The 13,760-nt window shown below is 37.9% G+C and overlaps 1 protein-coding gene across 9 annotated transcripts in view; it reads left to right on the forward strand.

Moving 5' to 3' along the window:
- Positions 1-13,760, forward strand: part of LOC101165870 (microtubule-associated protein 2) — a 70,832-nt gene that overhangs the window by 47,650 nt on the left and 9,422 nt on the right. For 2 of the 9 annotated variants that reach the window (XM_023965064.1, XM_023965073.1), the window contains 7 exons: positions 2,715-2,915; positions 4,490-7,030; positions 7,229-7,429; positions 7,577-7,711; positions 8,283-8,338; positions 11,718-11,835; positions 11,975-12,031. In XM_023965064.1, coding sequence (XP_023820832.1) covers positions 2,715-2,915; positions 4,490-7,030; positions 7,229-7,429; positions 7,577-7,711; positions 8,283-8,338; positions 11,718-11,835; positions 11,975-12,031 — 3,309 coding nt within the window. The remainder of the gene's footprint in view (positions 1-2,714; positions 2,916-4,489; positions 7,031-7,228; positions 7,430-7,576; positions 7,712-8,282; positions 8,339-11,717; positions 11,836-11,974; positions 12,032-13,760) is intronic. The other 7 variants (XM_023965087.1, XM_023965093.1, XM_023965077.1 and 4 more) reach the window with 6 other exon arrangements.

The following is a 13,760-nucleotide window of genomic DNA, read 5'->3' on the forward strand; positions in this document are numbered from 1 at the left end:
CAAATATTGAAATAGGGGTTCTCGATCCTCCTTCTCCTGGTCATCCTGTGGTTGTCTGTGTCTTTGCATGCTTGATGGTCACTCGCCACACAGCTGTGGTACCCTCACTTTGTTTTTATTTTTATTTAACCAACTTGTCTCTGGATCCTTCAACTCCATGCTTTTGCCTTCTCAGCTCCATACTTGTTCTCCCTTTGCTCACCCATTCTGGTCCATTCTATAAAAGTACTGTTTCTCATTGATAAATTTTGCATTTGGATTGCAATCACAAAAGTCTAACATGAACCATTTTTGTTTTAGGAAATGGAACTAGAATTGAATTGACTTTACCATGTCAGAACTGGCCTGAAGATCTTTTATTTGTCCATAAATTTAGTCTTTGCTTTATTGGATCGACTGCAGTGCTGCCACTGCTGCTAGAGAAATCTGTTCTTTTAGTTTTTTTCATTGACTGTATAAGAGAACTGGACTCAATGACCGCTCCCCCCTGGTGTTCCAGAAAGGGAGTAGCTGCTGAATCCAAGAAGCCAAAATCCCATAGACTTCTATTGGGAAATAAGCAGCTATTACTCAGTCATTACATCTGTCAGAATAAACTTTCTTGCTCTGATGTGTTCTTGATTTTTTTGTAGTGCAACGTATTCAAAGTGTAAACTGGCCAATCAGATGCCTCAATAAAAGTATGTGGTCTCACGAGGAAAATTCAAAACGTTTGATTGACAGATTCGCTGTAGCCTGCGTTCAAGTGGTAGAAAGTTTGAACTGCCAACAAGCTGACTCCTGATTGGTGAGCATGGTTGTCATAAAATGTTGACTCGACCGACTTGGACCGATCCCTGCTTACTGACATCGTCTCGCTTCCGTATGGTCCTGGCGTCTGTATTCGAAACAAATGGCGACTGAATTTGACTTCTTTTGGTTTGAGCCGCATGTGAGCTATTTTCTATGGGTGACCTCACATTTACTTGGTCCAGCTCTCTTAGACAGTCAAAATGATTTTCTGCACTTCTTGGTAATATGGGAATAGGTTTTATTAAAGGAATCTGTGTTTTCCAAAATGAAAAAGCTTTTTATAGTGATATGTATTTATTAATATATTTCTGTTAGTCAATTTAATGTTTTTCATTTTTGAGCATTGAAGAGGGTTCCAGTTGAGAGATGTAAAGCAGATACCTAGTCTAAGAGACTTTGTTATGGTTTGAGATTCTATTTTTGATGTCTGGTTTGTTTTCTTTAAAAGGAAAAAGGTCAATATATTGGGGAAAAAATGGAATTCATTTAAAAAAAGAGAAAATGCTGGACACAAAATATTTAATTAAAAAACATTAAACTTTTGTTTTCATATGTAGATCAATTAAGGTTTGTTCTTATATAAAAAGTTCTTTATAAATCAATAGATTTAAAAAAAACTACATTTTCAATTTAAATCCATGAATCCACTGTACAAAAGGCTATAAGAAAATATGGAGAAATAATAAAAATATTAAGAAGTTATTTTTAAAATGACAAAACTGTAATTTTTACATAGTTTATGCAAAAACAATGTAATTGCTTAAAGGTTTGTTTTTGCCTAAATAAACCGAAGCAAACAAAATAATTTTTTTTGAAACACAATTTCAAATAACAAAAACAATATATTTAAAATGTTATATTTCTGGCAATCACTTAAAAGCAACATGTTTTTAATTCTTCCGATTATAAGTCACACTGAAGTAAAAGTCGCACTTTTGTGAAAAATGTATTAGGCAAAACTCTAAAAAGGGGCGGATATTTCATCTTGAAACACAAATCATAATAACAAAACAGAATAATGACAATAATAGACTGAAGGAATTCTTCCTTACCATAACTATTTAGCTTCATTAAACATAGGATGAACTGAATCAGTCTATATAATAGTGCAACATATGACCAAAGTTGTTGACTAAAGTCTTATATTGCTTTAAATTACTGAATCTGTTATATACGTTGTCGTCTTTGTGGCTTTAGAACAACTCTGCCTAGACCAGCGTTTCTTTTGCGTTGCAAATACAGAGATATATGGCAGCGCAGACTCTTTCTGGAAGGGGCAGTTCCTCACTTATCTATGTCACAATGTGAGAACCTGCTCGTTTTTGTGGATAGGGAGGAGCTGGTGCTCAGAGCCCAGGTTTATTGAGGAACATTCAGAAATGCCTATAAGGATCAAAATACCACTTTAGGAATGTTTTTTGTGAGACATGAATATCATAATACACTTAAAAGCTGAAAAGTTGATTTTTCATGATATAAAGGCCCTTTAAAAAAATCACATATAAGTTGCAACTGAGTATAATTCGCACCCACGGCCAAAAATAAAAACTTTTACTCTGAAAAAATGCTAATTAAAATCTGCTTTTGACTATTTCTTCCAAATGACAACAGGTTTAGCATTAATTTTAAGATAACTGTTTTATATTTAATTTAATGAATATGACGTAAATATAAAAGAAGACTCATTGCCGTAATTTTTTTTCTTGCTTTAGCAATGTCTTTTGTGACTGTTTTACAACTCTTCTACAATTATGCCAAGTTCATGTCTCTTTCTATCTAAGACAAATTTCGATTTGAATAGTTCCTGCAAAAATGTTCATGCATGCACACTTTTCTAGAAAGTTCATCTCCATCATCCCGGAAGTGTCTTGTAAACCCATCTCCACTGTTTCATCTGTTTGTCGCCCCTTCGTGCCTGAAAGAGGGTAAAGTAGAGGTTGTCCGTCAACCGCATGATGAAAAGGCTGGCGCTAACCAGGAGGAAGTGGAAAGTGAGCAGCCAGGAAACAGTCTTCTAAAAGAAAGAGATTCTTTAACACAGAGCCAGGATTTGGGCTTCAAACAAGCCCAGATACCTGATATCTTCAACGGAGGAAGCCACGCACACAGCCCGTCAAATCAAGGTGTGTGTGGCTACAACATAGTAAAGTCAGGGGGCCTTTAACAGTCATCCGTTTTTGCATTTTAAAGACCCACTCCGATAAAATTGTGGTTTTTAGTGTTTTTTTACATGTTCTTGTGATGTTTTGGAGTATATTTATATATATACATATATATATATAGATATATGTATCTATATATATATATAAAAAGGAAATTATTTTTAAAATTGCACTTTGGAGTAATAGTTTAATAAAATCTTTGTGAATCAGCAGCAGACAAAAAAATTCTGTCTGAAAAAGATCGTATTTGTGACATAGAAGATATGCTAGGCAGGCCACATTTTTCCTTTTCTGCTCCATTCGTATGCGTCCACTTAAAGGCAAATAGATCCATGCACGTCTTTGTTTTCCTCGTCTGAGCTGGCATCTGGCTCAAAACTGTATGGCTGGATAGCTCGGATATTGCTCACCATAGCGTATGTAAACAGAGAGCTCTCAGCAATGGCGAATGATAGTGGGGCGGGGTTTCTACGTGCCAACGGTCCCACCCACAACTAAGAGGCGAATTTCTAATAAATGAACTGGTTTTAAATTTAAAATCTAAAATCAGCATAATCACGATTAAAAGACCCCCTGAGAATGCTTTTAAAGTGGCCCAAAAGATAATCGGAGTGGGTCTTTAAATGTTTGAGTGAATGTGCATTTCTGTTATGCATGGGCCTGTTTTGCTCTGTGACGGGTACTCTTGATATATGTGTCATAATGCAGCTCAAGCTTTGCTGCCACCCTTCCCGCTTCGCTGTTTTAAATTTTTTCCACTTATGCTTCGATTCTTGTGCCAAACATTGTCCTTCCCAAAAGAAAAAACTGCCGTGTAGTATTTTAATTTTGTGCTTTTCATGCAAAAAATGTCATCCATTTTCTTTTCTTTTGTGCATCCGATCAACAGGTTAACTGTTGATCATCTTTGCACTTTAGTGTTGCCAGCTACATTGCAAATTCTCACAGTTTAAACTGTTTTAAATGTATATGGGCTTTTTTGTGGGTTTTGCTCAACAGCCACCTGTTTGGGTGTTTTAAGTCTTCTGTGTTGAGTTTGTTGCTTTGAATTCATTTTCAGCGCAAAGGATTACAATGTTTTCCTATTGTTTTTTTATATCATGCTTTGGAAATTTAAGGTTTTTTAGCCATTCATTGTCACTGTATTCAAAATTCTGTTAAAATATAATTAATTTCCAAACAAATCTTTGGTAGAAAAATGTAAATCGTATTAATACATCAAATAAAACTTTGATTAAATCACCCATAGATGATAATATTGTATGTATTTTGCAATAGGAATATTGGTTTCCTGTCATTTATATTCATTCAACATCGTGCAACTCATTCCTTCATTCCAGTTCTGCACGACCATCTTAGATGCTGTTACCGCCTCCCCACCTCTGAGCTGTGTCTTTGGCTTGATGGAGTGCTACTGTATCTATGTGCAGGCCTCGGCTTGACTGTGTGGGCTAGCTTTTGTGGATGCCGCTAGCAAGGCTTTTAGCTGAAATGACTCGGCATGCAACATTGTAAAGTATCCTTCGAACTCACAGCCCAGCCAGAGGAGAGTACCAGCAATGCACCAATAACAGAAGATGAACATCATGTGAAAGAAGCGGAAAAATCTGCCTCGAATAAACCTCCTCTTCCCTCGGTTAAAGAGAAAGATCCCTCTGACGTTGCTCCAAGTGAACAGGCTAAAGAAGCAAGAGATAATCCATCAGAAGAGGAAACTGAAGATCATATGCAGTCAAAGGAGAAAGAGTTTGATGAATCAGGACTAGCACACAACTTATCTTACCCTGGCGCAACAGACAAAATGGACATTACCAAACAAAACCAATCAGTAGACCCTAAGACTGAAATCACGGAACCAACAAGAACAGCTCTTTTGCCAAGGAAAGATGACCAAAACAGTTCTTTTAGAGGGGACTACCTGCTTGAAGAAAAAGACAAGACCATTCAAGGACAGGAAGCCGCATCGGATGTGTATGTTAAAGATATTGCAGAATCCAAGAACTACTTTGAGACATCCACAAAAAGCAAAGACGATGTGCTGCCACAAAGCTATTATGAGTTCAGCCCAATGGACAATACCAAGTCGAGTGAGAATATTCCATCTTTTGGGACAAAAACAGAAGAAGAACAGGACAAAAGTCAGACAACACCTGGTGAAACATTAGTTGAACACACAAGTCTTTCTTGCAACATTAATGATGGATCTTTAGTAGAGGGCAAAGTGACGGAAAATGATTCAAAAACCTCAGAAGGTTTATGTTCCATTAGTGGAAGCTTTAATGTTGTAGAAGATTCTCCATTAACTCCATTTGTGGAGAGTCTGTTGTCCAGTTTGCCTCCTGAGGTATCCATCACTCCAAGCTCTACCAGATCCCCCAAGCATGTCCCAACAAGGACAGAAACTGCTCTTGAAAAGGATTCCTCCAGTTTCACTCAACCTGGAAGTCTATCTAATATGTTGGACTTGGCTGGAGCTTTGCCTCAACCTTTATCTGGAATGGCAGGAGTTGACTACGTGAGACGAAAATCAGTGCCTGCCAACGTATCACTGCTGTCTGGCAGTTCTTTGGTTGAGTTCTCTTTGGCAGGTGAAACATCAACAGTGCCGTCCGAAAAGCAGCAGTTTGAAGAACTTGGCTATTGTGTGTTTAGTGAATATTCGGCCCCCATGCCTTCTCCTGCTGATATCCCCAATCCTGGAGACTCTCAACACCAGCATTTTCCTTCACTGGAGGCTAAAGTAGAGGAGGAAGCTCATAAAGAGATACAAGCTGATCCCAAACTATTTGCCTCTGAGATCTATCAGAAAACAATACTAGACAAGATAGATTCACCAAAAAAAACTTTGATTCTTGAACGAGCCGTAACAAGTGGAATAAAACCAGATCGCCTGAGAATCCCAATGACAACATCTAAAGACAGACTGACTGAGTTTCGTCTGGAGACTGGCTTACCAGGGGACATCAAAATCCAACCAATCCCTGAAGTAGATATTGAAAAAGATCCCTCTAGAGAGGCTTCTCCCATACCACCAGACAACTCTTTTACTTTTATTCCTATGGAAATTGGAAGCAAAAGTCCACTGACTCCCAGCACTCCCAAATCTCCAACTGAGTTAGCATTTGAAGCTCAATTCATAGGAGAAAGGAGAATGACAGATGAATTACCAGAGGGAAATTCTGAAAGGGGTGATGGGACAGCAAATTTAGAGGAAGGTATAAGTAAACCTGATGCTAGTTTAGAAGATTTACAAGACAAAAATGATGGAGGGGTGAGCATCCCAAGACCTGCATCTTCTCAGCTATTACAGGATACCTCCGGTGAAAAAGATAAAATCTCTCTAAAGGTATTGACAAACCAAGACGCTTTGAATCCTGTTCCTCAGTTAATCCTTGAAAATCCTTCAGATGACAAAGATGATCAACTCCAATTAGGGGAAGCAACTCCAAAAGGCTCACCTAAACCACAAATGTCATCTCCCATGATTATAATACCCCAAGCACAAGTAGATGAAGAAGTAGATGAAGAGGATGATGTTGAGTTAGCTGAAGAGCCTCAAGAGATATTTGAAGAAGGTGAGTTTTTGTGTCATAATACAGATCAAGGTGAGAATCTTCATCCTCCTCAAAGAAAAGAGGTGGTGATGCTTACAGTGGGTGATGAGATGCAGGAAGATGACCTCCGATCTGGAGCAGAAGACTGGAGCCATAGTGCCCAAAACAGTGATTATGGAGAGCAGGCAACTGATAGCTCCCACTTATCTCCTTGCTCTGACCATGATCTACCACAGCAGACTGAAGACAGGGATGACGAGGAAGACCTGGAAGTAGACAAAGTTGACAACTTACTAATGAAAAAGGTGGAACAACCTAAAGAGGGTGAAGAAGGAACAGAGAAAAACCAAAGTAGGCTTGAAGACAATAAGAAACCAGGCAAAACTGAAGATGAGAACAAGAAAGAATGGATGAAAGAAGAGAACAAGACCGGTCTGGAAGAAATCAGTCAGGCAGCTGATGATGAAACCACCATGGATGTGTCCATTCTTGATACAGACAGTTGCTGGATGGACTCACAAGGTACCCACAGCTTATAGAATCTTTCACAGACATAACTTCTGCAATATTTCTTTCAACATTTTGTATATTTTCAACTTTGTTTTTATTTTTAAACTGGCCAACATCAGAACAATTGTCTTTTGTGACTTGCTAAAAGTTACACCTTCACAAGCAAAGAAATAAGAGCATTAGGCCTGTTATGATCCCTCTCCACTACAGATGATGACAAAAGTATCGTGATCGAGCAAGTTGAAGTCGTTCCTCCAACCCGGTTTTTAACCAGCACACCAGCGGTGGGGGTGGACAGGGCTGGTAAAAGGGGGAGCAGAGGAAGGGGTCGTCCTGCTACCACTGATTTTAAAGTGACTCGCAGAACACCAATCCTACATCCACCGAAAGAGGAGACAAAGAAGAAAAAAGGTTCCTGTTGTGTCTTCAAGAAGTTATTTTTTAAGCCGGTTTTAATTATGTCACTAAACTTAGTTCTGTTGTAACTCAGTTAATGTTGCGCGCCATTTAAATTCAAACTTTGCATTCTTGTATACTGATATCTTTCCTCTTTGTTAGTAGGCGTAAGGAGGGCTGACCAGAATAAGGTGTCAGCCCTTCAAAGTCGCTCTCCATCTCGAAAGAGTGGAGCCAAAGTGGCGACCAGACATCCTAGGCCTCTGCTTCACAGTTCTGCTAGACACAAGGCCACAGGTGAACACTTTCACCAGGAGTTGGTTGTGCGGATGGAGAGAGATTGCCAACGCTGCATTTGTTTGGCTACATTCAAAATCCCCAAATCTTTACTGAAATGAAATATGTTGGGGGGAAAACAAGATGAAATGTAACAATGAGTTGTGCTCTCTCTCTCTATCAATGACTCACAGAGAAATCATGTAAGTGCAGTGTAGCTGGCAACCATTGTGCTAATTAACTACCTTTTAAAACTGTTTTTGTTTGTTGTTTTATTATTTTCACGACAATGTCTTTTCACTCTTGCTTGGCTTCATATTTCAATTTTAACCCCCAGTTTTATTTATCTTTCCTGCATACAATATTTTATTTCTGAAAATGCATGTTGAAGGTCTGATTCTATAAAACTGGTCTTAACAGGTGTTTGAAGCTTAATTTAAATGACTAAAGCTAACCTATATTGGATGTGTTTGCTGATTTTGGTCGGATACCAAATGTACTTGATTGAGGTTTTTAATTTTTATTTCTATACACGTGCTGCTCCAAATGTCTCCCCCTGCTGGTTCATGTTGAGCACGACTCTCATCAACAGGTGGAGAGCACCACCATCCCCTCAGTGTGGCCCAACAACCCAGGGAACGACCTACTGTATGTACTGTCGAACACACTTTGATCTCTCTGTCAAAAAAAGAAAAAGAAAAATTTTTAATTGGTAATGACTTCTTATTATTGAAAGGTCTCAGAAAAACAAGTGTCCCCAAAGTGATGGTGTGTTCACAGGACCAGGTCCCCACAAATACATATAGATAGTCCCATATACACTTGCTCATAAGTGTAATTAGTTTAAGCTTAAATTTTGTAGGATTAGATTATTTTGTACTTTTATCATAGTCTCTTTTATGTTTCAAACAATTTATTAATAGGAAATCCTCAATGTATGTCTACAACTAAAATAAGTGAATTAGTTTAACCCATAACCCATGATGAACAGTAACAGAAAAATATCAGAAATGTGTTTAGTGGTCCACTTGGTCTGTGGTGTATTCTACATTACTTCAGTTTTCTGGGAAAATTGGTCTTTTAGGCAAACCAATGTTTTTCAACCTTTTTTGAGCCAAGGCACACTTTAACCTTGACAAAAATCCCACAGCACACCAGCATTCAAAAAAAAAAAAAAGGAGAAACTCATAGTCTGTATTGATCTACAGTCCCTCCACAATCTCTTATGTATTTTTGTGATAATTGTAGCAGAAAAAGATGGAAGTTGCAGCTGTTTTTTCTAAAAGATGTAATAAAAGTTAAGTTAGTTTTCTGTACTCATTTTTAACTAAATTATGTGAAATTTTTCCCTGGTAGTTGTTTTTCCTTTCAGTTTGTTAACATGCAATTTTATGTAAACACAAAAAACCAAATCTATTCTTTCTGAATAGTGACTTATTTTTTAAATGGTGGTGAAAAGGCAACTGTAATTTTTGAGCAATATGATCACAATATGTTTGATAAATTTTACACAAAAAGACTAAAATTATATATATTTTTTTTAATAGCTACACAAAAAGTGAACATGTTGAAGTTTTATTAGTTTTTCTTTTGTCTTAGTCAAAGATGAAGTCTTTAAAAACTATAACAAGAATGTTTGATTTATTTTTAGATGATTAAATTGTTTCAATGTAGTTTAATTGTGTCTGTTGGCCACTTCACCTTAATCCTGTTTCTTAAATGTTGATATTACTTCTTAAGTTTAACATATAAAAGAATCCAGATGATTAGAAAAGTGTTTCAGTTAGAAAGATGACTTGTACCAGGGAAGACGCATTGTGCGCTGAGACGCTCTCACTTTAACCCAATGCATCATGGGAGATGTAGTGCAAACAGCCGCCGAACGCAGACAGACTCGGTTCTTTGAGCTTTATTGTTTTGTTCACTTGTTCCACGGTCTGAAACCCGATTCTGAGAGCTATGTGATTATGTGCTCTGCTTTGCATTGCACCATGAGCCCGTTTGCATGATTTTGTCCTTTTTTTTTTTTTTTTGCATGTCTGAAGCTGCATTTATTTTTGTTTCTCTTCGTGTCTGTGAACATACTGTCTTGCATGCATGCCTTGTGTCTTCATGTCAGTCCCGGGCAAGAAAGTCTGTGAGTATGGACTTCAGACAATATAAGTCACCCTAAATGATACCTAAAATACATATTTACATACAAAAACCATTTAGTTCAATCAGGGCTTAAAAAAAAATCCTTCCTACCCTTTCTTTTATAGGTTTTGGATAAAGATCAGACAATGGGAAGTTTTCTGAAGAAATTTTATGAAATATAAGCTAATGTTTTTCAAAATTAGCCTTTTAGACATAAATAGTGTATAATAATGCAACTAAAAATGTTGTGACTACATTTTCTTTTCTCATATTTTTAATTTATACAAACATAACCCTAGTATGACTGATTGCACAAAACGTGTCAACACAAGTCAAGAAGTAAAACATACTGCATTAGCATATTAAGAATACTTAAGATTACTAGATTTTTGGCCTAGCAAAAAAACTGTTTTAAGGCAATAAAAATGTTGATAATTTTATATGTTTACATTTAAAATTGTATAGTTTATTACAAATACATTTTCCGGGGGGAAAAAAGAATAAAATGTTAATTTCCGCTGTATTGATTGTTGGTTTAACCCTCTTAGACCGGCGCTTTTTCTCCTGTGTTTACATTCTTTCAACTACCATAACTGCTCTAATATGTAAGCCTGTGTGCTTACGCAATCAATCAGCTGATTCTGTCATGGAACAAAGCAGCTTTGCCCCATTATGCAAGACTTAACAGTAGAAAAGTGTGGCATAGCGGTGCAAAGCCAATAGGAAAAGTGGCTTTTCTCCGTGTCGGAATTGGCTGAGTCGCATTGATCGCGTGAACAATCAACAAGTTAAAATATGTCAGAGTGTTTATAATGTAGGTGACATTTGGCCTCAAACACCAAAAAATATCACTGGGCAAGCTAGATATAAAGCAAGATTCAGTTTCTTATTAAGCTTTGATTAATATATTTGTATTAAAAGAGAAGAAATGATGTAGAGAGAATTGTGTAAATTCTATCAAACACAGGAAACTGCTGAATTGCATTACTAAGTACAAGTATTATACTATGCTACGTATGATACAGCAGGAATTTGAGACATCTTCTAATTTAAGAGCATTTTACCTTTTTTGTATTTTAAGTTTCTAGATTTTATTTAATTAATTAATTTATTTAAACATTTATGCCTTTTTGATCTAATTAATATTTTCTTCAATTTTATTTCTTAAAATACAGAACAAACCAGTTTGATCAAACTTAATAAACAAAAGACATTCAAACTCCAAAACAAATTATTCTAAAATTGTGTAAGAAACTGAAATTGTATTACAATAAAGGCTTTAAAAATTAAGTTGAGTAAGTTGGCTCTTTGCCAGCACCATTAACCACATTGTGACTGTATAATTTTTCTTTCTTTTCTTTTCATTTTTTTCCATTAAAAACAATAATGGTTGATCATTAAAATGCCTAAAGCTTAGTTGACTTTATTTCAACTTGTTGGCCAGATAATTTTGTATTTTTGTTTTTCCTTCATACATGAAACCCTAGATTTGTTAGTGGGTGTACTTTCTTTATTGCTTGACCAAAGAAAAGCATCCAACCCCATTTTTCCTTTAATCTCTTTGTCGCCTTCATTCGTCTTCCATCTTTCTTGCATGCCTACCTTCGTCTTGCCTCCGTTCAGAGCCCTACGAGGGCTGTTCTCTTAAAGATGGCCGCCCAGCGAGGCGGGGGTTCCCTTCGGCCCAGCTCGGCCTGTAGTCTAAAACGGAGCCCCCTAGTCGAGGCGGAGCTCCGCCAGCCTCGGCCTAACTCTGCATGCTCGCAACCACCCCCTCACTCCGGCAAATGGGCCGGTAGAGGGAAGGTAATGTGAGGGGCAAAGCATGGATCGAGTGGCTTCTGTAGATCGAGTGGCTGCATTCACAAATGAACCCACTGCTTTGTTTCAGGAGAGAACATACCGAAGCCCGGAGAAGAGGTCATCCCTACCCAGGCCGGCCAAGTCGCTGACTCGCCACATCCCTGCTTCTGAACAAGAAGACAACGGCACCCCTTCCAGGCCAACCTGTAAGACAACTAGAGTGCCTTTGAAACTTAACTGACGGTTCAATGTAAACCTAATTTCCTTCCACACCCCTACTTTTCTCTTTTTGTTGCTTTCTTTCCCTTAAATTTTCCATCCACTTCTCTCCCTACCCTCTTAAAGCAATCCGAACAGAACCCAGAGGGGACAACAGATCTGGAAGAGCCTCTAGTGTGGCAGGTAGATTATCTAAAAGCCCTACCTAGATGCAACACTCGGTATGACTTGTAGTCATGAGCTGCATCGACCATCTCGCCGTTGACCACATATCACTTTGAGGTCGCTAATCCTTCAACATCAGAGCTGTCTCCAGCAACACCTAGATAACAAGCTCTTTAACATGTGGAAGCTCTTCGACCGTTTACATGATCAACTTGAATCAGCTGTTTCTGATGTGGAGAGAGCAGCTTTTTATATTGGCTTGATCTGCAATACTTAACATTAGTACTGTTACTGACTCATTACTAACATAAAGTGTGATTGCTATCGGCCCAAAGCCACTTTACCACGTGAAAGAATTTGCTGATTTACGCTGATTGCATCAGCACTTCTCTACTGTACACTGTTGCATATTGGCGCCAGTATATTATGATAATTGCGTAAACAATTGAAGAGTTACTGTAGTCAAAGTAAAGCTAAAGCTCCAGCGTTCAAGTGTTAAATGATTCCTTTCTCATAAAGTTTGGATTGAAATAACTAATTTCTTGGGTCAAAGTCAGAGATCTTTAACTAAATATTTAGTGTACTATATTTTTAAGGAGCCGAAGATTTGGCACATTTACACGTGATTAATATCTGACTCTCACTCAAATTAATTCTGTCCAATTAAAAACCTTTTGACGGTATTTAATGTCACACAACCGGAACACTACCAGGACAACTGCTGACATCACCGAGAAAACTAGATGAAAGGAGGATCCACGAGCCCTCTATAGCATCTTCCACAAAACAAACACCTCCCCGGACAAATGTACATTTGAACAATTGTTTGAAGTTTTTCAGTCTGTCAAGGTTGCATTTCAAAACGGAAAAATTCCTGCTTAATTCAGCCTTTCTGCAGGAAAACCTCCTAAATGCCCCTTTTACAAGTTTCCCTCAGTTCAGAAACGTCTTCAGCAGGTCGGCAACTTTATTTGATTAAATCTTCATTTTCTTGTCAAATCTGTCAAATAAACTTGGACTTTTTTGATAAAGATTTTCCCAGGACGCTAACTTAAGCTGCGTCCAACTTTTAAGGTGTGACGAATAAATAAAGCAAAATAAAACGCCACAACCGTCGTAAAACTGGTATTTTCTAAATATAATCTAAACGTGAATCCATCGTGTCTGCATCTTTATTATTGTGAGATTATGTAAAACATGCGAGAGTCATGTCACCGCATATTATGCACAGCGACTTGGTCCGTGGAAACGCCTGTCTCCATAAATCCATGCGTCGAGGAAGACTCCCGGTTTTGTCTGTAAACAGCAGCTTTATGTTTCTTTGTAGTAGAAGGGTCTTCTTTAGTTTCCTTACCGACTCTTTTCTACCCAAAGAAACTTTCTAAACACGTCTTTTTGTTTGACTTTTGTCAACTTTTAGCTTTGAGCTTATAACTTCGCTAGCGCTCTGAAGGAACAGCCGCTTTATGTTACGCGACGCGGCAAGACAGGCGGATGTGGTGAACAGAAAGCAGTAGTTTTCCAAAATAAAACTTCCCTTTGAATCAGAAAATAATAAAGCGGAAAGAATCTAAGTTAGCGTGTGAATTTTCCCGACTGTGGCCGGGGGGTTTGAGATCCCTGGCTTGATGGGAACAGGCAGCAAGACAAAAACGACAAGTTGGGGACACCCAAGATGTCCGCAGTGACGCGGATGGGGTCCAGAAAATATGTCCACATATGACGAATTGGGAGTGAGAACCCAACA

Source organism: Oryzias latipes, chromosome 2, assembly GCF_002234675.1.
Source record: "Oryzias latipes chromosome 2, ASM223467v1".
NCBI classification, from domain to species: Eukaryota; Metazoa; Chordata; class Actinopteri; order Beloniformes; family Adrianichthyidae; genus Oryzias; species Oryzias latipes.